This window comes from Nerophis ophidion, linkage group LG11 (genome assembly GCF_033978795.1).
Source record: "Nerophis ophidion isolate RoL-2023_Sa linkage group LG11, RoL_Noph_v1.0, whole genome shotgun sequence".
Classification (NCBI taxonomy): domain Eukaryota; kingdom Metazoa; phylum Chordata; class Actinopteri; order Syngnathiformes; family Syngnathidae; genus Nerophis; species Nerophis ophidion.
The window spans coordinates 940,477-967,253 of NC_084621.1; the positions used below are offsets into that span (position 1 = coordinate 940,477).

The 26,777-nt window shown below is 42.1% G+C and overlaps 2 protein-coding genes across 4 annotated transcripts in view; one reads left to right on the forward strand and one right to left on the reverse strand.

The window, feature by feature from the left end:
- The window catches only part of dedd1 (death effector domain-containing 1), a 30,823-nt gene extending 23,875 nt beyond the window's left edge, over positions 1-6,948 (reverse strand). Inside the window, exons 1-2 of one of the 2 annotated variants that reach the window (XM_061914801.1) lie at positions 6,763-6,948; positions 6,303-6,434 (exon numbers count right to left, since the gene is read on the reverse strand). In XM_061914801.1, the coding sequence (XP_061770785.1) occupies positions 6,303-6,343 (41 nt within the window). In that variant the 5' untranslated portion in view covers positions 6,344-6,434; positions 6,763-6,948. The other variant, XM_061914802.1, reaches the window with a different exon arrangement.
- Positions 6,949-6,987: 39 nt separating this feature from the next.
- rabac1 (Rab acceptor 1 (prenylated)) lies at positions 6,988-24,383 on the forward strand. Of its 2 annotated transcripts, none has more exons than XM_061914804.1 (6): positions 6,988-7,137; positions 10,890-11,007; positions 11,090-11,302; positions 13,475-13,572; positions 18,000-18,101; positions 21,481-24,383. In XM_061914804.1, exons 2-6 carry the CDS (start codon positions 10,898-10,900, stop codon positions 21,567-21,569), a joined length of 612 nt encoding a protein of 203 aa, XP_061770788.1. In that variant the 5' UTR covers positions 6,988-7,137; positions 10,890-10,897; the 3' UTR covers positions 21,570-24,383. The 2 variants fall into 2 exon arrangements, with proteins under 2 accessions (XP_061770788.1, XP_061770789.1); XM_061914805.1 differs by having other exon boundaries at positions 7,087-7,137; positions 10,885-11,007.
- Positions 24,384-26,777: the final 2,394 nt, after the last annotated feature.

Consider the following 26,777-nt stretch of genomic DNA (forward strand, 5'->3'; position numbering starts at 1 on the left):
TTCTATTTTGGCTTCATCTCACCACATGACATTCTCCCAATCCTCTGCTGTATCATCCATGTATCCATTTTGGTATAAACTCAACTGGTGGTGTTTGGAGGAAGAAGAATACTGAGTTGCATCACAAGAACACCACACCTACTGTGAGCATGGGGGTAGAAACACCATGCTTTGGGGCTGTTTTTCTGCTAAGGGGACAGGACGATTGATCCGTGTTAAAAGGGAATAAGCGGTAGAAAACGGATGGACAAATGAATGGGGCCATGTATAGTGAGATTTTGAGCCAAAGCTTCCACCAGTGAGAGCTTTGAATGGTTGACCAAATATTTAGCTATACCGCCTGATGGGGCGGTATAGCTAAGTATTTGGTTGCAGGTTTGATCTCCGCTTCCGCCTTCCTAGTCAATGCCGTTGTGTCCTTGGGCAAGACACTTTACCCACCTGCTCCCAGTGCCACCCACACTGGTTTAATTGTAACTTAGATATTGGGTTTCACTATGTAAAGCGCTTTGAGTCACTTGAGGAAATAGCGCTATATAAATATAATTCACTTCACTTCACTACTTATTTTCCACCATATTTTACAAATTAATTCTTTAAAATTCCTACAATGTAGATTCCTGGATTTTTTTTTCACATTCTGTCTCTCACAGTTGAAGTGTACTTATGATGAAAATCACAGACCTCTGTCATTATTTTAAGTGGGAGAACTTGCACAATCGCTGGCTGACTAAATACTTTTTTGCCCCACTGTATGTCGCGGACTCAACGTCTAGGTCCAGAGTATATAAAGTCACCCAAAACAAATAGACAATATAGGTGAAATCAAAAGAGTGAGAAGTGTCCTGACCAGATACACACACACATATATATACACAGCCAGGAAAACCAAGAAGTGGCTTCGTAAGAACCTTATCAAGGTTCTGGAGTGGCCTAGCTAGTCTCCAGACCTAAATCCAATTGAAAATCTTTGGAGGGAGCTGAAAGTCCGTGTTACTCAGCGACAGCCCAGAAACCTGACTGATCTAGAGAAGATCTGTGTGGAGTGGTGGGCCAAAATCCCTCCTGCAGTCTGTGCAAGCCTGCTAAAGAACTACAGGAAACGTTTGACCTCTGTAATTGCAAACAAAGGCTACTCTACCAAATATTATTGTTGGTGTTCAAATACCTATTTTCAGCTGTATCACACAAATAAATTGTTAAAAAATCATAGATTGTGATTTCTGGATTTTCTCATACGGTGGACATGCACGTACCGTGAAAATTTCAAACCTCTCCATGATTTGTAAGTGGGAGAACTTGCAAAATAGCAGGGTGTTCAAATTCTTATTTTCTTCACTGTATATATATATATATATATATATATATATATATATATATATATATATCAGTTCAAATTTGAAGGACAATAAAAGGAAGTCTAAGTCTAAGATATCTAGATCCATATATTGATTGTCGTCAAATGTTCTTTGTCACATTGTATACTTTCGTGTCCAATAAAGATTTGATTAATTTATGATGGCTCAGGTTTTATTCACTGCAATAGGGCCCCCCAACACACTGGATTCCAGTTAATTGAAATACCGCAACATGGATATTGTTCAGATAAGTTAAATTTAAGAACTTGCACACAAAGCAACACTGGAGGTGACACTGAAGTGTGCATTTTCTGCGCATACGTATTAAGTTGTGGAGGTCCTACACGACCGTTGTGTGTGTGTGGACAAGGACAAGGCTCGATGGGATTTACCCTGGATCACCTTAGCCCGCTTAATGTATACAGGACCTAATGGTGTGCAAAATAATTCCCAAGTTGATTACTTTTGTCCAAAAATACGAACTAAAATAAAGTATACTTGCACTGTCTGAAAGATTGTAGTGAAATTAGGACCTTTGGCTCTATAAATTGTTTAATGCAGCTTCAAGAAAAATAAGTGTCTTAACAAGCAAGCTAGTGGAGGTTTATGGCTGTTACATATGTGGAGCTGTAGAGGATGTCAATCTGTTTGTGGAATGTGTGCGTGTACATGTGTTTTGGGAGGAGATCAGAGATTGGCTGAGAAACAAGGGTGTGGAGATGTCCCCATTCTCTATAGAAAAGATCCAATTCAGTATATCTTATAAACGACTGAAACATAGAAACTTTTGTCAACAATATTATGCTCCAGGCAAAAATGTTTCTACATAAATGTCAACTTATGAAAGCAAGGCCTACATTTCCTAATTGGCATTATGGTTTACAATTATCAATCAAATCTTGGAAAATTATTAAGAGTACAAAAGCCCTTAAGTTGATATCTCTGTTAAAAACATTTAAAGTGATTTAGGTAGCCCTTTTTGTCTTTTGTCATATTTTTTATTATTATTTATTATATTTATTACTTTCTGTATTTGCGTTTGTTTTCTTTCCTTGATGTTGAAAGTGCCTTGACTTTTGTGTGAATTATAAATGTATTTTTTTTGTTCAATACAAAATTGAAACATCCTTCCATCCAATTTCTACCACTTATTCATTTTGGGGTCACAGGCATACTTGCCAACCTTGAGACCTACGAATTCGGGAAGTGGGTGGAATATTGTAGTCCCGGAAGAGTTAGTCCTGCAAGGGGTTCTGGGTATTAGTTCTGTTGTGTTTATGTTGTGTTATGGTGCAGATGTTGTCCCAAAATGTGTTTGTCATTCTTTTGTGTGGGTTCACAGTGTGGCGCATATTTGTAACAGTGTTAAAGTTGTTTATACGGCCACCCTCAGTGTGACCTGTATGGCTGTTGATCAAGTATGCCTTGCATTCACTTGTAAATGTGTTGAAGCCGCATTAATTATGTGATTGGGCCGGCCTGCTGTTTGTACGGGTGAAAAGCGGACGTGACGACAGGTTGTAGAGGACGCGAAAGGTAGTGCCTTTAAGGCACGCTCACTATATTGTTGTCCAGGTGGAAATCGGTAGAAATTCGGGAGAATGGTTGCCTCGGGAGATTTTCGGGAGGAGCACTGAAATTCGGGAGTCTACCGGGAAAATCGGGAGGGTTGACAAGTATGGTCACGGGGGGCGCTGGAGCCTATCTCAGCTACAACCGGGCTGAAGGCGGAGTACACCCTGGACAAGTCGCCACCTCATCGCAGGGCCAACACAGATGGACAACATTCACACTCACACACTAGGGCCAATTTAGTGTTGCCAATAAACTTATCCCCAGGTTCATGTTTTTGGAAGTAGGAGGAAGCCAGAGTACCGGGAGGGAACCCACACAGTCAAGGGGAGGACATGCATTCCACACAGAATGATCCCGAGCATAGGATCAAACCCAGGACCTTCGTATTGAGAGGCAGCCGCACCAACCCCTACTCCACCGTGCTGAAGGGTTTAAAACAATAAAAATAAAAAAATTAAAAAAAACAAGCAAGCTCACGCGCGTCGAAAACACGCAGCTATCATAACAAGCAAACCGTACTTTAACAATAACACACAAACTCCACGCTTTAAACTTTGTGTTTATGTTGTGTTATGGTGTGGATGTTCTCCCAAAATGTGTTTGTCAGTCTTTTGAGTGGGTTCACAGTGTGGCGCATATTTGTAACAGTGTTAAAGGTGTTTATACGACCACCCTCAGTGTGGCCTATATGGCTGTTGATCAAGTATGCATTGCATTCACTTGTAAATGTGTTGAAGCCGCGTTAATTATGTGATTGGGCCGGCACGCTGTTTGTACGGGTGAAAAGTGGACGGGACGACAGGTTGTAGAGGACGCAAAAGGCAGTGCCTTCAAGACATGCCCCCTATATTGTTGTCCGGGTGGAAATCGGGAGAATTGTTGCCCCAGGAGATTTTCGGGAGGGGCACTGAAATTCGGGAGTCTCCCGGGAAAATCGGGAGGGTTGACAAGTATGGTTATGGAGGGCGCTGAAGCCTAGCTCAGCTACAGTCGGGCGCATACTTGCCAACCTTGAGACCTCTGATTTCGGGAGGTGGGGGCTGGGGGTTGTGGTTTAGGGGCGTGGTTAAGAGGGGAGGAGTATATTTACAGCCAATTCACCAACTCGACTATTTCATACACACACACATGTGTGTATATATAAATATATATATACATACATATACATATACATATATATATATATATATATATATATATACATATATATATATAAATCAATCAATCAATCAATCAATCAATCAATGTTTACTTATATAGCCCTAAATCACTAGAGTCTCTAAGGGCTGCACAAACCACCACGACATCCTCGGTAGGCCCACATAAGGGCAAGGAAAACTCACACCCAGTGTGACATCGGTGACAATGATGACTATGAGAACCTTAGAGAGGAGGAAAGCAATGGATGTCGAGTGGGTCTAACATGATACTGTGAAAGTTCAATCCACAATGGATCCAACACAGTCGCGAGAGTCCAGTCCAAAGCGGATCCAACACAGCAGCGAGAGTCCCGTTCACAGCGGAGCCAGCAGGAAACCATCCCAAGCGGAGGCGGATCAGCAGCGTAGAGATGTCCCCAGCCGATACACAGGCAAGCAGTACATGGCCACCGGATCGGACCGGACCCCCTCCACAAGGGAGAGTGGGACATAGAAGAAAAAGAAAAGAAACGGCAGATCAACTGGTCTAAAAAGGGAGTGTATTTAAAGGCTAGAGTATACAAATGAGTTTTAAGGTGAGACTTAAATGCTTCTACTGAGGTGGCATCTCGAACTGTTACCGGGAGAGCATTCCAGAGTACTGGAGCCCGAACGGAAAACGCTCTATAGCCCGCAGACTTTTTTTGGGCTTTGGGAATCACTAATAAGCCGGAGTCCTTTGAACGCAGATTTCTTGCCGGGACATATGGTACAATACAATCGGCAAGATAGGATGGAGCTAGACCGTGTAGTATTATATATATATATATTATATATATTATATTATATTATATATTATATATATTATATTATATTATATATTATATATATTATATATATATATATATATATATATAATGTGTGTGAAATACTTGACTTTCAGTGAATTCTAGCTATAGATACTTATTTTATTATATATATAAATAAAAGAAATAGTTGAATTTCAGACGGCACCTATCGAATACACAGTAATAAAAACGCAGTTCTACTAACTGTACTGTGATTGGTGGTTACTAAAAAAACAACAACACTACTTACCTTTCACTATTTGAGTAACGTCAATTCCGAGTTTCCAGAAGATGGCGCCAGTATGTGCTTTGGCCTGCCGTCTCTCGCTGTCAGCTCTGTTCGTTTTTGTGTTGTTTGCGTCTATTTTCGTCTCTGTCAGCTCACTGCTTGTGTATGACCGCCAAACACTGTTGGATCTTTGCCCCTCTCCCACTGATATGATCAACTTTGACGTTGGTTTTTCGACGTCCCAGTCAGCTTTTTCACCTGGCCGGATTCTTGCCTTCCTTTCCCGCCTCGTGGCTCCTCTCCCCCCACCTGCGGGCTGTGTGTCGGGCCCCACCTGGATTAGCTGCGCCCTTGGACGTGCTGGTCCCCACCTGGTTTGGTCTTGTGAACGCAAGATCTTTGACAAACAAAATGTTTATCCAGAAGGATTTCTTCGCTTCCCGCTAACATGACTTCCTCTGTGGGAGAGCCGGTGAGTCCGCCCCTCTTAATGAACTTCTGCCTCTGGAGTGTTCCTACTTTAATTCTCCACGGTCTTCCGGTCGAAAAGGAGGAGGATTAACAGTCGTTTTTAAAAATGACTTTAAACGCCGTCAGATCTGCCCACAATCCTCCTTTTCAAGCTTCGAACTGTGCATGTTTGAGCAGGAGGGGGCGTGGCCTCCAGCTCCGGCTGAATTTCGGGAGAAAGTTTCTTCCGGGAGGTTTTCGGGAGAGGCGCTGAATTTCGAGAGTCTCCCAGAAAATCCAGAAGTGTTGGCAAGTATGATCGGGCGTAAGGCGTGGTACACTCTGGACAAGACACCACCTCATCGCAGGGCCAACACGGATGGACAACATTCACACACATGGGCCAATTTAGTGTTGCCAATCAACCTATATCCCCAGGTGCATGTTTTTGGAAGTGGGCAGACGCAGTCAAGGGGAGGACATGCAAACTCCACACAGAATGATCCCGAGCGCAGGATCGAAACAAGGACCTTCGTATTGAGAGGCAGACACACTAACCCCTATACCACCGTGCTGAGGGGTTTCAAACAATTACAAAAAATAAAACCAAGCAAGCTCACGCGCGTCGAAAACACGCAGCTGGCATAACAACAAGCAAACCGTACATTAACAATAACACACAAACTCCACGCTTTAAACGTACCTGTTATTGTGCGTTGTTGTCAATTGTGAAGTTTCTGACATTTGCCTTTCCAAAGTTTGTCGGGGGGAGGAGGAGGGAAATTCTTCAGTCTGTCGATCCCCGCCTCGCCATGTTACGTAAGCAGTCACGTTCCTGAGTGGGTACACACAAACATTGTAACACGTGCAATTAAATGTCGCCGTCTGTCAACTAACACACTTCAACAACCAACTAACGATTATTTGACCAATTTCAGTCCACCAAGGTTGTGTTAACGCCAAGCTCCACTTTGACTATATAAGCTTACCACAGACAGCAGGCTTAGAAGTAACGGAGAAGCTAGCGTTGCGCGGAAAGGGCCTCGATAAGGACGAGGTAACGTTAACGCGTCTACCTTTTAATACCCAAAAAAACGTAAATACACGCTTGACATTACATTTATAAAGCGATATTTGGGCAGAGAAGAAGGCAAACGACTCACCGTCTTGCTTATGTTGGGGTCACTTCCTGGACGAGCTGACAAGCTTTCAATCACAGCCTGTGAGCGTCTCGCTGTTCTGGAGTCAGATTTCTGCCTCTTTGTCACGCAGAGAAAAACCGATACAGCCGCTCTCAGGTCTGTTATCTGAATTCCAATATAATACGGGTCAGCTATATTTATAGTGTTTGAAAAAAAAAACACAAATCCCAACGACTCCAACTAACAAGAATCGGAATAAATTACATATAAACAAGACCGTTTGAATTGTAGTCAAATGGGGGCAGTGTTTTGTGCTTCCCCAAACCGGAAGTAGAATGTCCAACCAGCCACGTCTTTTCCGTCAACACGCTTGAAGGGACTCGGACAACTTCAATCGTGAGTGTTATTTTCCATTCCAAATACTCGTTAATCGACACCTTCTGTCGTTTTAATGTGTTTAGATGAATACACCCACGTACTTTTGCCCCATTTGAACCACCGATAACGTCTGTTAGCATAGCATCTAGCTAGCAAGCGGTGTCCTTTTTACTTATATGTCTCTGTGTTAAATCGTAAATGTGGATTCATGTCAAGCCTATGTGGAGTTTGTTTAAATGCAGCTCGGTAAAAAAGACAAAAACTATAGGTTTATAATGTGTCGGTTGCCCCGCTTGTGGTTGAGTCATATTTTCCACCTTCGGAACAAAAAGCGGAGTTTTCCCAGCGTCATTAAACGCACCACTGTAAATTCCCAACCTCAAAAGTAAACACTGTAAAGCAGGTGTGTCCAAAGTGCGGCCCGCGGGCCATTCTAAAAAATACTATAGTAAAAATGCAAAACAAAAAAAAAGAGTGTAATAAAAGAGTAAACAGTGACATGTAACTAGAAAAAGTTGCAGTGTTGACACTAATAACACAAAGCTCCCATGGGGACTGTTATTGACCTGCTGAAGGCTCCAATTACTTCACTGGAACAATTTCACTTTTAAATATTTTGGGAGGATAATATTGCATATTTTGTGCAAAACAAAGTTTTCTTTCACAAAAAGGGCAACAAACAAACAAAAAAGTATGAAAAAAAATCATAAAATCTTATAATCAAGAGATCTACAGACTTAAGCGTTAAAAGTAAAAAAAATATGAATATACATTTGGCTTATTTTCAACACCTATTCTTTTTTTCATTGTTCTGAATTATTTACCTTTTTATGGTTCCAATTACTTCACGTCAAATATTCCACTTTGAAATGTTTTGGGAAAAAATGTTGCATAGTTTGTGTGTTTGCCATATAAATAAGGGTTTTCACATAAAGGCCATAAATATAAAAAACTAAATAAAAAAAATGTTATAACGACAGACAGACCTGAAGTTCATCTCGAGATTCAAGCGTTAAAGGAAAAAAATAATAATTTATGACTTATTTGTAACGGCCCTGCGATGAGGTGGCGACTTGTCCAGGGTGTACCCCGCCTTCCGCCCGATTGTAGCTGAAATAGGCGCCAGCGCCCCCCGCGACCCCAAAAGGGAATAAGCGGTAGAAAATGGATGGACTTATTTGTAACATTTTTATGACTGAGACCCTTCCGGAGACCGGGACCAAACTTGAGGAAAGCCATAAAGGTAAAAAAAACAACAACTATTGTTTTGCTTTTAAAAAAGAAAAAAAATCAAAATGGCCCTCTCATACTTTGATTTTTCAGTCTGTGGCCCTCAGTGGAAAAAGTTTGGACACCCTGCTGCATATATGTTTTAAAGTTGATTTTAAAATGCTCCAGTTGTGAGTGTGAATGTTGGTTGTCTATCTGTGTTGGCCCTGTGATGGGGCGGCGACTTGTCCAGGGGTGTACCCCACCTTCTGCCCGAATGCAGCTGAGATAGGCGCGACCCCAAAAAGGGCTAAGCGGTAGGAAATGGATAGAACAAAACACTGACTTTTCCCAGCGTCAGTAAGCGCACCACAGTAAAATCCCAACCTCAAAAGTAAACACTGTAAAGTGCTAACAGCATTACTTATATGTTTCAAAGCTGATTTTAAAATGCTCCAGTTGTGAGTGTGAATGTTGTCTGTCTATCTGTGTTGGCCTTGTGATGAGGAAATGACTTGTCCAGGGTGTACTCCACCTTCTGCCCGAATGCAGCTGAGATAGGCGCGACCCCAAAAAGGGCTAAGCGGTACGAAATGGATGGAACAACGGGACGGCGTGGCGCAGTGGAAGAGTGGCCGTGCGCAACCCGAGGGTCCCTGGTTCAAGCCCCACCTAGTACCAACCTCGTCATGTCCGTTGTGTCCTGAGCAAGACACTTCACCCTTGCTCCTGATGGGTGCTGGTTGGCGCCTTGCATGGCAGCTCCCTCCATCAGTGTGTGAATGTGTGTGTGAATGTGGAAGTCGTGTCAAAGCGCTTTGAGTACCTTGAAGGTAGAAAAGCACTATACAAGTACAACCCATTTATCATTTATTTATTTAACAAAAAGCTGACTTTTCCCAGCGTCATTAAACGCACCACTGTAAAATCCAAACCTCAAAAGTAAACACTGTAAAGTGCTAAAAGCATTACATATATGTTTTAGAGTTGATTTTAAAATGCTCCAGTTGTGAGTGAGAATGTTGTCTGTCTATCTGTGTTGGCCCTGTGATGAGGCGGCGACTTGTCCAGGGTGTACGCCACCTTCTGCCCGAATACAGCTGAGATAGGCTCCAGCACCCCCAAAAGGGACAAGAAAATGGATGGATGGAACAAAAAGCTGACTTTTCACAGTGTCATTAAACGCACCACTGTAAAATCCCAACCTCAAAAGTAAACACTGTAAAGTGCTAAAAGCTAACGTTGATTTTAAAATGCTTTAGTTGCGAGTGTAAATGTTGTCTCTGTGTTGGCCCTTTGATGAGGCGGCAACATGTCTTGGGTGGACCCCGCCTCCTGTCCGAATGCAGCATAGAAAGGCTCCAGCACCCCCGCCTCGACCCCGAAAGGGACAAGTGGTAGGAAATGGATGGATGGATAGTTTAGGGGCGTCAAAAGTACGGCCCGAGGGCCGGATCAGGCCCGCAAACAGGATATATCTGGCCCGTGAGATGAGTTTGGCAAGTATAAAAATCTACCTGAAATTTTTAAATGAATGAAACTGCTGTTCTAAATGTGTCCACTGGATGTCGCAACAGCAATTCTTTGTATCTTTGTAGATGATGCTACATATGCACAAAATTAAGCAAATGATGTTAGTACATCCGTCGAGGAATATGATCAAACTACATAAGTAACATCCTGTAATTTGATTTTGATACAATTATTTTGTCTTGATTGATTGAAAAATTGACACCAATGAGTTGACTGATGAACATTATCACATAATCCATCCATCCATGTTCTACCGCCTGTTCCTTTTGGGGTGGCGGGGGGCGCTGGTGCCTATCTCAGCTACAATCGGGCGGAAGGTGGTGTACACCCTGGACAAGTTGCCACCTTATCGCAAGGCCAACACAGATAGACAGACAACATTCACATTCACACACTAGGGCCAATTTAGTGTTGCCAATCAACCTATCCCCAGGTGCATGTCTTTGGCGGTGGGAGGAAGCCGGAGTACCCGGAGGGAACCCACGCAGTCTCGGGGATAACATGCAAACTCCACACAGAAAGATCCCTACAACTCAGGACCTTTGTATTGTGAGGCAGATGCACTAACCCCTCTCCCACTGTGCTGCCCTATCACATAATTTATTCAGGAAATTTAAATAACGGTGTACCCCGTCTTCCGCCCGATTGTAGCTGAGATAGGCACCAGCGCCTCCCGCGACCCCAAAGGGAATAAGCGGTAGGAAATGGATGGATGGATGGATGGAAATTTAAATAACGACAAAAAATGATTAACCGTAACATGTAAGTGTTAAAAAAACAAAAACCCGACAACATTATGATTTGTACATTTGTGCTTGTTCTATTTTTAAACAAAGAAAACAATCTGAAATTTTCGTTAATTTTAAGTTATCATGCCGTGATTTTACCAGTCCGGCCCACTTGGGAGTAGATTTTTCTAAATGAGTTTGACACCCCCGCTGAAGTTGGTCTTGTAAAATACAAATTCAACAAATGTCAACACTTCCATGTTTCTAATTTTCTCCACTAAACTATTTTATCTAATACAGTGCAGTTGATGTCAGCTCCAAAAGGCGAGAACTGCCAGGTGGACATGGAGAGCAAAGCTGGAGATCTGTTCAGTGCTGAGGATGCTCATCCTACTGGTGGAGCCGGGATCTTGGCCAAGTACGACATAATATAGTCCAGCATATAGATATTCAACTTCACTGCTTATATTAAGTCTTTGCATCTCCTTTTCCCGCTGCAGGCTGGGCCTCCCCAAAGGCATCTCCACCAGTGTGGCCAAAGAGTGGCTGGACCGGCGCCGCCTGTCCATCCGACCGTGGGCCAGCTTCGTGGACCAGCGCAAGTTCTCCAAACCTCGCCACTTTGGCGAGCTGTGTCAGCGGGTGGTGAAAAATGTGGAGACGTTCAACAGCAACTACACCTTCATCTTCTTGGGCCTCATCCTCTACTGCATGTGAGAAGACTCCAGTTTTTATGAGGAAGGAGTCTATACAATATATTATATGTATGTACCAGACCTGGGCAAATTAAGGCCCGGGGGGCACATGTGGCCCGTTAAACTTTTCAATCCGGCCCACCGGACATTCCCAAAGAATTGTTTTAGATCTTTAAGATGGAAAGTGTAGCTGCCATTATGATGTGCAGTGATGTTTTCTAAAGACCGTAAGTCTTGAACTACCGTATTTCCTTGAATTGCCGCCGGGGCGCTAAATAATTTAAAACCTCTTCTCACTCCGGCGTTAAACAAAGGCATGCGGTAAAGGCAAGCATGCGCTAATTATTTTAAAACCTCTTCTCACTCCAGCGATTACCAAAGGCATGCGGTAAATTTAGGCCTGCGCTTATAAATTTGAGTGTGATGTAAGGATACCATCATGAAAAGCACATTTAATAAAAAAAATTGTATTATGGTCTTACCTTTACTTGTAAATGAAGTCCATGCACAGCTCCTTCTGATCTAAAGCATCGATAACTTGTTTATAGAAGTCTTCCTTATCTTTCTTCAGTTTTAAAAGTCTCTCTGTCTTGATGGAGATCTTCCTTTCTTATCAATCAATCAATCAATCAATGTTTACTTATATAGCCCTAAATCACTAGTGTCTCAAAGGGCTGCACAAACCACTACCACATCCTCTGTAGGCCCACATGAGGGCAAGGAAAACTCACACCCAGTGGGACGTCGGTGACAATGATGACTATGAGAACCTTGGAGAGGACGAAAGCAATTACCTCCTGCTTCGATTTAAAGTCCAGTTTAGAAAACTGTTTTAATTTAGATATATAATCCTCCATGTTAAAAGTGCAAGTGAGAGGAAAAAATAAAGGATCGCTGCTCACTCTTGCTGCTTGTTGTCACTTCTTCTGCAGCCGAGTAGTCGCAAAAAGGATCACTAGCGCCCTCTACCACCAGGAGACGGGAGTCATTTAATGACGACTCGTATTTGACACACGCAGCTACGGTATATTAATAAAACATAGCTGCTTACTGTTTTTTTTTTACCATATTCAATAGCTTGGACCTTAAATCCTACTGAATAGCTCTTAATCTTCTTCCCTTCATGCGATTTCAAATGATTGAAATCAGCCAAGTCCGTTTTGAAAACGATGACAGGTGAAGTTTCACTCGTGACGTGGCGAGTTTGATCCGGCGCAAATTCTAGGCATATGCTAATTATTTTGCAAAACGAGTTTGACCCGGCAGAAATTCTAGACATGCGCTAATAAAAATAATATTTTGCGAAACGAGTTTGACCCGGCAGCAATTCTAGGCAGGCGCATACTATATACCCTGCAGCAATTCAAGGAAATACGGTATACAAATTATTTCAATGGTTGGAATCTGTGCTTTTGCATAATATCACCAAAATGATTGCAGAGCGTGGCCACCACTGCTACTCACTGCTCCCCTCACCTCCCAGGGTGTGGAACAAGGGGCTGGGTCAAATGCAGAGGGTAATTTTACCACACCTAGTGTGTGTGTATCAGTGGTACTTTCACTTGAATATACTAGTTACTATGTTGATCTAATTAGTTACTATGGTAATCTTAGTAACAGCAGCTCAGACGAGGCACCAAGCAGTGTGGGTGGGGAGTGTTTCCACAGAGTGTTTCCAGAACGGCCAGCATGAAATGCGGGTGTCAGGGACAGGTGCGGATGGAGATTTTTACAACAAAGTCCTAAAGCTTAGTGATAAATCAGATTGTAGGTGGGGTTTTTTTTACCCTTTGGGGTCATATTTCTCTGTTGCATTTCGCTTGTTAGTAAAATACGTCAATCGGGAGGGATGTTGTCAATATCATACATAGTTATATTGTAAACCCCACATTCTTTGTTTTTCTTGTACATTGTGGATGTCTCATTCAGTAAAAAAAGTTGAAATTCCATTCCTTTTTCAAGGCAGTCTGTCATAACGTTTTTAGCATTCAATCAGACATTTTTGTGAGGTTTTGTATTAGTGTTCCTAAAAATAGATATACCGGCCCCCAGACACATTTCTTTCTCTAAATTTGGCCCCACTGGTCAAAATAATTGCCCAGGTCTGGTATATACACTAGTGTGCCTGTGGTCAGCTCGCGATTAGCATGCCAGGATTCAGTATCTTATATATTTGGTCCTATATTTCAGAATCAGCTCTCCGATGTTGCTCATCGCATTGGCCGTGTTCCTCGGTGCCTTCTACATCGTCCATCTTAAATCGCTGGAGTCGAAGCTGGTGATCCTTGGTAAGTAAAGATTATATTAGATTAGATAGTACTTTATTTATTCCGTCAGGAGAGTTCCTTCAGGGAAATTAAATTTTTCAGCACAATCCCATTCAAGATCAGACAAACATTACAGGGAGACAGAACAGGATCGCTGACGGGTCTGCCGGCTTCCAGCACCCCTTACAAAAAATCGTAATAAAGCGTATAAACCCAGAATAATGTGTATATGCTGTAATGTAGAGGTCTAACGAGGGGTCCGTGGCCCTGCAGGTATCTGCACAGGTATTGCAGGTGGGTCATGAAATTTTTAGTTGGTCAGGTTTTCTTAAAATCTTTTTTTCCATTCCCCACACAATTTTTCCACAATTCTCAATGTCTTTAAATACACATTAACATTGATTGTACACACTGCACTGTACTTTTTACATACTCTAGTGTAATGTAGTTTATACTTATCAAAATTATATTATTGTATCCCTTTTAGCAGAGCTAGCGATTAGCACTCTAGTTGCCAGCTAGCAAAGAGCGTGTTAGTGGTCAACTAACGATTAGTTCAGCAGTTGTCAACTAGTGGTTAACATGCCAGTTGTCAGCTAGTGTTTAGTGCACCAGCTGTCAGCTAGCAATTAGTTCGGCAGTTGTCAGCTAGCAATTAGTGCGGCAGTTGTCAACTAGTGGTTAACACCCCAGTTGTCAGCTAGCGATTAGTGCACCAGTTTTCAACTAGCAATTAGTTCAGCAGTTGTCAACTAGTGGTTAACATGCCAGCTGTCAGCTAGTGTTTAGTGCACCAGCTGTCAGCTAGCAATTAGTTCGGCAGTTGTCAGCTAGCAATTAGTGCGGCAGTTGTCAACTAGTGGTTAACACCCCAGTTGTCAGCTAGCGATTAGTGCACCAGTTTTCAACTAGCAATTAGTTCAGCAGTTGTCAACTAGTGGTTAACATGGCAGTTGTCAGCTAGCGATTAGTACAGCAGTTGTCAACTAGTGGTTAACATGGCAGTTGTCAGCTAGCGATTAGTACAGCAGTTGTCAACTAGTGGTTAACATGGCAGTTGTCAGCTAGCGATTAGTACAGCAGTTGTCAACTATTGGTTAACATGGCAGTTGTCAGCAAGCCTTTAGTGCACCAGTTGCCAACTAGCGATTAGTTCAGCAGTTGTCAACTAGTGGTTAACATGCCAGTTGTCAGCTAGCGATTAGTGCACTATTTGTCAACTAGCAATTAGTTCATCAGTTGTCAACTAGTGGTTAACACGGCAGTTGTGAGCTAGTGTTTAGTGCGGCAGTTGTCAGCTAGCGATTAGTGCACTATTTGTCAACTAGCAATTAGTTCATCAGTTGTCAACTAGTGGTTAACAAGGCAGTTGTGAGATAGTGTTTAGTGCGGCAGTTGTCAGCTAGCAACCAGTGCGGCAGTTGCCAACTAGCGATTAGTTCAGCAGTTGTCAACTAGTGGTTAACATGCCAGTAGTCAGCTAGCGATTAGTGCACTATTTGTCAACTAGCGATTAGTTCAGCAGTTGTCAACTAGTGTTTTTAACACGGCAGTTGTGAGCTAGTGTTTAGTGCTGCAGTTGTCAGCTAGCGATTAGTTCAGCAGTTGTCAACTAGTGGTTAACACGGCAGTTGTCTGCTAGTGTTTAGTGCGCCAGTTGTCAGCTAGCGATTAGTACATCAGTTGTCAACTAGTGGTTAACATGGCAGTTGTCAACTAGTGGTTAACATGGCAGTTGTCAGCAAGCCTTTAGTGCACCAGTTGCCAACTAGCGATTAGTTCAGCAGTTGTCAACTAGTGGTTAACATGGCAGTTGTCAACTAGTGGTTAACATGCCAGTTGTCAGCTAGCGATTAGTGCACTATTTGTCAACTAGCAATTAGTTCATCAGTTGTCAACTAGTGGTTAACACGGCAGTTGTGAGCTAGTGTTTAGTGCGGCAGTTGTCAGCTAGCGATTAGTGCACTATTTGTCAACTAGCAATTAGTTCATCAGTTGTCAACTAGTGGTTAACAAGGCAGTTGTGAGATAGTGTTTAGTGCGGCAGTTGTCAGCTAGCAACCAGTGCGGCAGTTGCCAACTAGCGATTAGTTCAGCAGTTGTCAACTAGTGGTTAACATGCCAGTAGTCAGCTAGCGATTAGTGCACTATTTGTCAACTAGCGATTAGTTCAGCAGTTGTCAACTAGTGTTTTTAACACGGCAGTTGTGAGCTAGTGTTTAGTGCTGCAGTTGTCAGCTAGCGATTAGTTCAGCAGTTGTCAACTAGTGGTTAACACGGCAGTTGTCTGCTAGTGTTTAGTGCGCCAGTTGTCAGCTAGCGATTAGTTCAGCAGTTGTCAACTAGTGGTTAACATGCCAGTTGTCAGCTAGCGATTAGTGCACTATTTGTCAACTAGCAATTAGTTCATCAGTTGTCAACTAGTGGTTAACAAGGCAGTTGTGAGATAGTGTTTAGTGCGGCAGTTGTCAGCTAGCAACCAGTGCGGCAGTTGCCAACTAGCGATTAGTTCAGCAGTTGTCAACTAGTGGTTAACATGCCAGTAGTCAGCTAGCGATTAGTGCACTATTTGTCAACTAGCGATTAGTTCAGCAGTTGTCAACTAGTGTTTTTAACACGGCAGTTGTGAGCTAGTGTTTAGTGCTGCAGTTGTCAGCTAGCGATTAGTTCAGCAGTTGTCAACTAGTGGTTAACACGGCAGTTGTCTGCTAGTGTTTAGTGCGCCAGTTGTCAGCTAGCGATTAGTTCAGCAGTTGTCAACTAGTGGTTAACACGGCAGTTGTCTGCTAGTGTTTAGTGCGCCAGTTGTCAGCTAGCGATTAGTTCAGCAGTTGTCAACTAGTGGTAGTTGTCAGCTAGTGTTTAATGCGGCAGTTAGCTAGCAACTAGGGCAGCAGTTGTCAACTAGTGGTTAACATGGCAGTTGTCTGCTAGTGTTTAGTGCGCCAGTCTAGCTAGCGATAGAGCCAGTTCTTAGGTAGCGAATAGTGTGCCAGTTTTCAGCTAGCGATTAGTGTGTGTTTTTAGCCAGTGATTAGCGCGCCCGTTGTCAGCTAGCGATTATCATGCTCATTGTCAGTTAGCGATTAATGCGAAAGTTGTTAGGTAGTGATTAGTGCGGCAGTTGTCAACTAACTTGAATAGCATGCTAGTTGTCAACGAGCGATTAGTGCACAAGATGTCAACTAGTAATTAACACGGCAGTTGTCAGCTATCGATTAGCATGCCTATGGTCAGATAGTGATTAGTGCGCCAGTTGTCAACTAGCAAATAGCGTGTCTGTTGTCAGCCAGCGATTAATACAGAAGTTATCAGCTAGCGATTAGCATGACAGTTGTCAACTAGCAATTAATGTGCCCGTTGTTAGCTAGCGATTGCCGCGCCAGTTGTCAAGTAGAAAACAGCGTGCCAGTTCTCTACCATAATTCGACTCCAAAGGCGTTTCAGACAATTTGGCAGTACATCCAACTGGCCTCACATTCCACACCAGCTCAGGACCTCCAAATCCAGCAGGTGCACTTCCATGATTGTCTGAGACCAGCCACTTGGAGAGCTGCTGCAACAATTGGTTTGCATAACCAAATAATTTCTGCGCAAACTGTGAGAAAGGCACGTTGGAGAGGTGTTCTCTTCACAGATGAATTCCGCTTTTCACTGTTTGGGGCAGAAGGCATCGCGTGGAAGAGCATTTTGCTGATGTCAATATTGTGACTTAGTGGCCCATAGTGGGGGGGGGGGGGTTATGCTATGGGCAGGCGTGTGTTTATGGACAACGAACCTAAGTGTATTTTATTGATAACATTTTGAATGAACAGATATATCGTGACAAAATTCCGAGGCTCATTGTTGTGCCACACACGGGAGACCTTAACCTCATGTTGCAGCATGACAATGTTGCAAGGACCTATACACAATTCCTGGAAGCTGAAAACATCCCATTTCTTGCATGATCAGCATACTCACCGGACTTGTCACCCATTGAGCATGTTTGGGATGTTGGGGATCGGCGTATGCGACAGCGTGTTCCAGTCCCTGACAATATCCAGCAAATTGGCACAGCCATTGAAGAGGAGTGGACCCACATTCTACAATCAACAACCTGCTCAACTCTATGCGTCGAAGATGTGTTGCACTGTGTGAGGGAAGTGGCAAACAGACCTCAGATACAGCAAAAGTACACATTTCAGAGTGGCCTTTCATTGTGGGCAGCCTAAGGCACACCTGTGCAAGCAATAATCCTGCTGTTTAATCAGCATCTGTACATGCCACACCTGCGAGGTGGGATGGATTATCTTGGCAAAGAAGAAATGCTCACTAACACAGATTTGTGAACAGTATTTGAGAGAATAGATCTTTTGTGTATATTGTAAGAGTTGTACATCTTACATATACACATAATATATATTTATTTATTTAATTCTATGTATATTTATAGTATATTTTTTCAGGCAAGGAACTGACTGTCCCACACCAGATGAGTCTAGCTGGAGCTGTTTCCTTGCCTGTGTTCTGGCTGGCAGGAGCAGGCGCTGCAGTTTTTTGGGTTCTGGGTGAGTCCGCATACACACTGTACTGTTTTGTTTAGCCACAATGCCAGGGCGGTATAGCTCAGTTGGTAGAGTGGCCGTGCCAGCAACTTGAGGGTTCCAGGTTCAATCCCCACTTCCGCCATCCTAGTCACTGCCGTTGTGTCCTTGGGCAAGACACTTTGCCCACCTGCTCCCAGTGCCACCCACACTGCTTTAAATGTAACTTAGATATTGGGTTCCACTACAGGGTATCCGCGAATCCTTAAAAAGTCTTAAATTCATGTATCCAAAATGAAGGCCTTAAAAAGTATTACATTTATTAGAAATTCCTAAAACGGTCTTAAATTCAGTACTCGGTTCTTTGTTTTTTTTCCGGGGCACGTCTTTGAGTAAAAGTTACGGCACGTCTTTAAGTAAAAGTGATTGATTTCAGCTGAGTCATTTTTCTTTGTATCTCCTCAAGAGATACTAAGAAAAAATGAGTGAGCTGAAAAAAATCGAGGCAGAACTCGTGAATGAGAACAGCCAGCTGAAGCTCAACTGAGGCTCATTTGAGTGTGTGTTCAGTGTTTTGTTGTTGTTATAATACTGTTTTGCACTATTATTGACCAAATGTAATTTATTTTTACCCTCACCTCGGTTATTATGTTTTTACTGGCGTTGGTGTTGGTTTGCTTGTTTTGGATGTCAAAGTTTTTGGATCTCTCTTGAATTTGACTTGCTGAAACCTGCAGATACCCTGCACTATTTAAAGCGCTTTGAGTCACGAGAGAAAACACGCTATACAAATATAGTTCACTCCACACTTCACTAAATGAATCCCAAACAATAAAATATTCACAACACACGTTAGAGTGCACCCCTGCTTGGGCAGCACAAAGTTTTCACTTCGAGTTTTAACTATGTGACTCAATGTGTTAATTGGTTCCAGCAGCAGCTATAGCTATGGTAGGCCTTGAGTTACTTTAAATTACAAATGTAATGAAGTAGAGACTGCGATGAGGTGGCCACTTGTCCAGGGTGTACCCCGCCTTTTGCCCGATTGTAGCTGAGATAGGCACCAGTGACCCTGCGACCCCAAAGGGAATAAGCGGTAGGAAAAAGGATGGATGGATGAAGAAGAAGGTCACAAAATAGATGCACTTCTGGGTTTCAGATGGAAAGTGTCCAATTGGGCACCGTTTATCTACCTGCATCATTGCAGATTTGGGTGTATTTTAAAAAGGTTGAAAAGGAAAATATATTATGAAAAAATATTGAAATGGGATGGCGTGGATTCACGCACTTTCAAGAAAAAATGTTTTTACAAAGATTTGAACTAGGGCTGGGCGATATTGGCTTTTTATTAATATTCCGATATTTTTAGGCCATATCGCGATATACGATATAGATTTCGATATTTTGCCTTAGCCTTGAATGACCACTTGATACATATAATCACAGCAGTATGATGATTCTATGTGTCTACATTCAAACATTCTTCTTCATACTGCACTAATATATGCTACTTTTAAACTTTCATGCAGAGAGAGAAATCACAACTAAGTCAATTGGCCAAATCTGTATTTATTAAATACTCTTCATTCTCTCACAGGTGACTTTTGAAATGAAAGAACCAATTAATAGTGCTGCTACCTTTTTGTAGCAACATTTTTTGTATTGTCACTCAACTCTCTCCACTCTGCTTGCGCCATCTGCCTCAGCTAACGTTAGCCATGCTGCTACATGTCTGCTCGGCGAGAGCGTATGACGCCTAACGCGCGACAGAATGTGACGTATGTAAAGAAGGCGGGCTTGTTTTACGTCTCTGTGAGGAGGAGAGACGAGAAGGAGTGAGAAGAGCCTGTAGTGTAATGCCTGCAGCTAAAAGCAACTGCGTGACAACGTATTGATTGATGGATTGATACTTTTATTAGTAGATTGCACAGTTCAGTACATATTCCCTACAATTGAGCACTAAATGGTAACATCCGAAAAAGTTTTTCAACTTGTTTAAGTCGGGGTCCACGTTAATCGATTCATGGTAGTATACTATACGTGTACTCGAATATTACGATAGTCATTTTCTATATCGCACAGGGACAAACCCGAGATATATCGTTTACATGGATATATCTCCCAGCCCTAATTTGAAGCATTTATCTTCCTCGCCGAAGTTGATTGTTCAAGTTACTGCTGGACCGCACTTCTTTCAACATTCACAAGGATTTCAGGAAGAAAAGATTGGCGGCACATCCATCCATTTCCTACCGCTTATTTCCCTTTGGGGTCGCGGGGGGCACTGGTGCCTATCTCAGCTACAATCGGGCGGAAGGCGATGTACACCCTGGACAAGTCGCTGACAAAAACACCCACAAACGCTGGCTTACTCTAATAAAAATGTCATGTTTGTTATAAATACAGTTAAAAAAAAAAGAAAATAAAAAAAGACTGGCTTCTGCTGGAGAGACATGTGTCTGCTATCTTGAGCGCCCCCACTTCTCCCAGTGTGGCAAGTTGACAATGTATCGCCCCCTACCTTGAGGCAGAGGTACTTGCTGCCTCACGACCTGCCTTTTCCCCGCGGCAACAAGCATGCGCCACCTCGCACGCACACGCCCAATACACACTGTGTGTAGCCGTGGAGGCACCGCCTGTGTCTGCCTCACTTCTCGTCTGCTGCATTGTTTTGATCAGGAAACATGGAATTTCCGCGATTTTAACCATGAAAATGATCAACATATACAGGAACCACACCAAAATCACATAGAAAGCATAAACCAAAAGAGAAATATTAAAACGTATTTCATTTTATTACTTTGTTTTGGAACATCTCATGGTTAAGCCACCTGGTGGCAGGTGAGGCACTGCCTGACTTGCATCCCCTGACAGCACGTCACTGTCAGTAGCCCTGCTGTAGTGTGCTGGGAACTGTCTGTGCATGTGATGGAGGAATGCACTGCACCTGTTGTTCATAGAACTAGGGGTTCAGAAATTGAGGTTGCACTGTATAGTACCAGTAAATATTGGGAAGAAAAAAGGATATTGGTCTAAGTATTGATAAAATCCTAACAATATATCTCCTTACCTTCTAATCTAATCCAAGTTTTTTTGACAGCTAGCGAGGTAGTCCAGTATTTATTTCTCATGGTGTGATACTTAAATATTAGGGACAAAAATTAGCTTCCTTCACCAAAAATAGCAACAGGGGGTGAAAATGTCGTAAAAAGTGACAGATTTTACAACAATATGAAAAGTGCTGTAGCCGCAAACCACCTGCAGAGGATACGTGACACCTGGAAAGCTGAAGCTAATGGTGGAGCGCAAAGACTTGTCGTTGATCAACAACACCCGGCAATAAAACAACAAAACAATGGTTTGTGGGAAGAATGGTTAGTAAGATGAATAATTTCTCTTTCAGGAGCGACCTTGTTCGTGATCGGCAGTCACGCCGCGTTTCGTGAGCTGGAACCTTCCGACTTGGAGGAGCTCCTCATGGAGCCCGTGTAAGGAGCAGGACGACCTGGCTTGTACACGCTGTGGTTACTAAGTACAACACCTCTAATGATATACTTTGCTGTTACACCGCTATCATGGCCTATTCAAACACATCATTATGTCATATTCTATATGTCGCCGCTCTTTTTCATTAAATGGGTTAGGGTTACATTTATACTTTGTTATTCGCAATTGTCGCTACACCAAACTGCTAAACCGGGAACAATTTTCCCAACAGAAGTGCAATTTTAAAGCAATGAACACGTAAAAGTACGATTATGATTTTACACAAATGAAATGACTTAATGTTGTTTTTTTTAATGCAAACCTTTAGTTTACTTCATATATAAATGGTGCCAGTGTATATTCTACAGCCAGGAAAATGGTAGTATTGTGCAAAAGTTTATTCCAGCAATTACATTTACAAAGTGAAGCTCAGAACATGTCAGATATTTCAAGCCTTTGTTTGATATCATTTTGATGATTATAGCTTACAGTAGGGGTGTACGAATGTTTTGAATTGAGGGCCGCATTGGAAAAAAATGTATATGTGTATATGTACATATACAGTACAGGGCAACATTTTGGACACACCTCATTTCAGTTTTCTTCATTTTCATGAAAACCCTTGCAGGGGACTGACTACCTCTTGAAGCCCATCCAGAGAATGCCAAGAACGTGCAAAGCAGTAATCAGAGCAAAGTGTGGTTATTTTGAAGAAACTAGAATAGGACGGCGTGGCGCGGTTGGGAGAGTGGCCGTGCCAGCAACCTGAGGGTTCCTGGTTCAATCCCCACCTTCTACCAACCTCGTCACGCCTGTTGTGTCCTTGAGCAAGAAACTTCACCCTTGCTCCTGATGGTTCGTGGTTAGCGCCTTGCATGGCAGCTCCCTCCATCAGTGTGTGAATGTGGAAGTAGTGTCAAAGCACTTTGAGTACCTTGAAGGTAGAAAAGCGCTATACAAGTACAATCCATTTACCATTTATTATAAAACATGTTTTCAGTTATTTCACCTTTTTTTGTTAAGTACATAACTCCACATGTGTTCATTCATAGTTTTGATGCCTTCAGTGACAATCTACAATGTAAATAGTCATGAAAATAAAGAAAACACATTGACTAAGGTGTGTCCAAACTTTTGGCCTGTACTGTATGTATATACTATATATATGTATATACTGTATGTATATACTATATATATATATATATATATATATATATATATATATATATATATACTATATATATATATATATATATATATATGTATATATACACACACATACATACATACATACATACATACATATATATATATATATATATATATATATATATATATATATACTTATATTAATATAATGGATTAATATGAGGGCTTCACGGTGGAAGAGGGGTTAGTGCGTCTGCCTCACAATACGAAGGTCCTGCAGTCCTGGGTTCAAATACAGGCTTGGGATCTTTCTGTGTGGAGTTTGCATGTTCTCCCCGTGACTGCGTGGGTTCCCTCCGGGTACTCCGGCTTCCTCCCACCTCCAAAGACATGCACCTGGGGATAGGCCCCTCCCACCTCCAAAGACATGCACCTGGGGATAGGCCCCTCCCACCTCCAAAGACATGCACCTGGGGATAGGTTGATTGGCAACACTAAATGGTCCCTAGTGTGTGAATGTTGTCCGTCTATCTGTGTTGGCCCTGCGATGAGGTGGCGACTTGTCCAGGGCGTACCCTGCCTTCCACCCGATTGTAGCTGAGATAGGCGCCAGCGACCCCAAAAAAGGGAATAAGCGGTTGAAAATGGATGGATGGATGGATTAATATGATTGGATATTAACAGATTGATTGATTGATTGATACTTTTATTAGTAGATTGCACAGTTCAGTACATATTCCGTACAATTGACCACTAAATGGTAACACCCCAATACGTTTTTCAACTTGTTTAAGTCGGGGTCCACGTTAATCAATTCATGGTACAAATATATACTATCAACATAATACAGTCATCACACAGGTTAATCATCAGAGTATATACATTGAATTATTTACATTACATTATTACATTATTTACATTATTATACATGACATTATTTACAGTATTTAAAAGTTTGATTCATACTTTGTGTACTTCCGTGACCACCTCCTAAAAGTTTTGTAATCAATCAAAAATATCAAGCGCCGAACATGGAAAAGTATGAAGAGAGGGTTTTGCAAGTTTCCCATCATGCATTTCAGGGGATTTACATGGGTATAATTATGAATTATGTGTAGTGCTTGGACATGTTTAATAATATCAAGAAAGTTCAGTGAGCAGGTTGTGTTACGTGTGACCATGGGTGTTGACTTTTTGTGCTAGTTTTATTTGCACCAGGAGTGAGAAAGGTTGTCTGGTTTGGGCCATATGTAAAAATGCTGTGCTGTGGACACTTCAAGGTGTAATTTATGGTTATTAACTTCAATAGTTGTCTTTATTCCACACGATGGGTGGCAATTTTAAGCAATTATATTTTCCTACATTAAATAATAAATCTGACGTCAGATCCCTTATTAAACTGAAATCCACAGTTTCGACACCCCTGGTTCACAGATTATGAAAATCTTGAAAAATGTTTTGTTTTTTTGAACTATAAACCATTATCATCGAAATAATGAGGAAAAAAAGGCTTGACATATTTTACTTTGCATGTCCTGAGTTTATATCACATACTATTTTCACATTTAAATGAACTTTAGCATGATATTCTAATTTATGGACTTTGACCTGAATGCACTCAACATTTAACATTTAATTGTGTTATCAATAAAGTTGGGCCATGCAAGCAAACTATCTTGTTTCATGTGGACGTCAATGATTGTCCTGAAATGGGGAAACATCAATTGGGGCGGCCTGGTTCGGTTGGTAGAGCAGCAACTTGAGGGTTCCAGGTTCGATCTCCCGCTTCAGCCCCCCTAATGCCACACAAACTGATTTAAATGTAGCTTATGTAGATTATGGGTGTCACTATGTACAGCCTTTTGAGTCCCTAGAAAATATTGCTATTAAATATAATTCAATGCAATCAACTGCATACTTTGCTGCTGTGTTTTGTGGAGAAATCAGTTGTGTACAACATTAGCATTAAAGGCCTACTGAAAGCCACTACTAGCCACCACGCAGTCTGATAGTTTATATATCAATGATGAAATATTAACATTGCAACACATGACAATACGGCCGCTTTAGTTTACTAAATTGCATTTTTTAATTTCGCGCGAAAGTATCATCCTAAAACGTCGCGGTATGATGACGCGTGTGTGTGACGTCACGGATTGTAGCCGACATTTTGTTCCAGCCCGATCCAAGCTATAAGTCGTCTGCTTTAATCATATAATTCCACAGTATTCTGGACATCTGTGTTGCTGAATCTTTTGCAATTTGTTCAATTAATAATGGAGACATCAAAGAAGAAAGATGTAGGTGGGAAGCGGTGTATTGCGGCTGCCTTTAGCAACACAAACACAGCCCGTGTTTCTTTGTTTACATTCCCGAAGGCTGACGGTGAAGCTTTACTATGGAACAGAGCGGTCAAGCGAACATGGTTCCCTACTGCATGTCAACCGGCAGGTTTCGGTGGGATAATCGTGGTATTAAGTCGGCTCTTACCGTAGTTATAGGCAGAGAGCTTGCGTCGTGCCTCCTGCAGCTGCGAACTCTCTTGCCACCTCAAACCGGCCTACTCCGACCGCCGGATGCTTACACCATGAAGGAGGGGGAAGAAAAAAATCTCAGCCTGGCTTCCTTGCCTCGTCGAGAACTGTGGCTTCCATCGAAGACACTGGCGGTCACCACCCCTGGCCACACCCCTCCGACTTTCAGGTATGACCATATAATCTCACTAAAACACTAGTAACACAATAAGCAGATAAGGAATTTTCCAGAATTATCCTAGTAAATGTGTCTAATAACATCTGAATCGCTCCCACTGCCCTGCCTTTTTTTTTTCTCGTCCTTCACTCTCACTTTCCTCATCCACGAATCGTTCATCCTCGCTCAAACTAATGGGGAAATTGTCGCTTTCTCGATCCGAATCGCTCTCCCTGCTGGTGGCCATGATTGTAAACAATGTTCAGATGTGAGGAGCTCCACAATCCGTGACGTCACGCGCACATCGTCTGCTACTTCCGCTACAGGCAAGGCTTTTTTATTAGTGAGCAAAAGTTGCCAACTTTATGGTGGATGTTCTCCACTAAATCCTTTCAGCAAAAATATGGCAATATGGCGAAATGATGAAGTATGACACATAGAATGGAGCTGCTATCCCCGTTTAAATAAGAAAATGTCTTAAATGTAGCTTATGGAATGTAGATAATGGGTGTCACTATGTACAGCCTTTTGACAGCCTAGAAAATATTGCTGTATGAATATAATTCAAGCCAATCAACTGCATCGTGTGCAGCTGTGTTTTGTGGAGGAATCAGTTGTGTACAACATTAGCATTAATCACCCATAGAGGGCACCGCAAATGTGAAGAAAAAAAAAAGGCATGACTTGAAATTTCTCACACAGCTTGGACTAAACAGCTAGTGACTGCATGACCGTCCGTCCTGTTGAAAGAAAGCTGCTATAAATGTTTCAATTGACCAAGTTGAGGGGATCTACTTTATTCATATGTACAATTTATATTGATTTATTTATGAAAGAAGTTTTTGTTAACAAGTTCAAAGTGTTGAATGATATTACAAGCATATATAGAATATCAATTGGTGTATTACCTGATTCTGATGACTTGTATTGACAGGAATCAGACTTTAGTGATGATGACGTCCACGTTTTTGAACGGAGGAGAACAACAGTCCTCCTTTCTGTCCAATACCACATGGAAGTGGTTGTTTTTTGTCATCTCATTCGTCCAGCTTCCACTCTCCTTTTTATACACTTTACAAGAAATACATTGGCGGCCAACTCCGTCGCTTGCTAGCTTTCTGAGACTTTTATTTTGTTAGCGCCGGCAGGATGAAGCAGGGCTTTTATTGTGAAGACCGGAACTGTGCGGTCTGGTCTTCATAGTTTTGACAGCGAGAGTGACACAAAAAAAGTGTTTCTCGCCTTCCTCTCGGTCGTTTTTTCTGAATAACGAGCTCACAAGACTCTCAGATGCCGTGAAAGTCAATCAAGTGACGTCTTAGTGAAGATTAATGATCGCTTTTTTTTTTTAGGTCTATTTTTTCTAAGGTCTGT

Bases quoted from the DNA above. Each gene is read 5' to 3' on its own strand.
- rabac1 (XM_061914804.1), top strand. From the start codon at position 10,898: ATGTCAGCTCCAAAAGGCGAGAACTGCCAGGTGGACATGGAGAGCAAA. The intron at 11,303-13,474 runs GTGAGAAGACTC...CCTATATTTCAG, and splicing joins GGCCTCATCCTCTACTGCAT to AATCAGCTCTCCGATGTTGC. The intron at 18,102-21,480 runs GTGAGTCCGCAT...TTTCTCTTTCAG, and splicing joins TGCAGTTTTTTGGGTTCTGG to GAGCGACCTTGTTCGTGATC.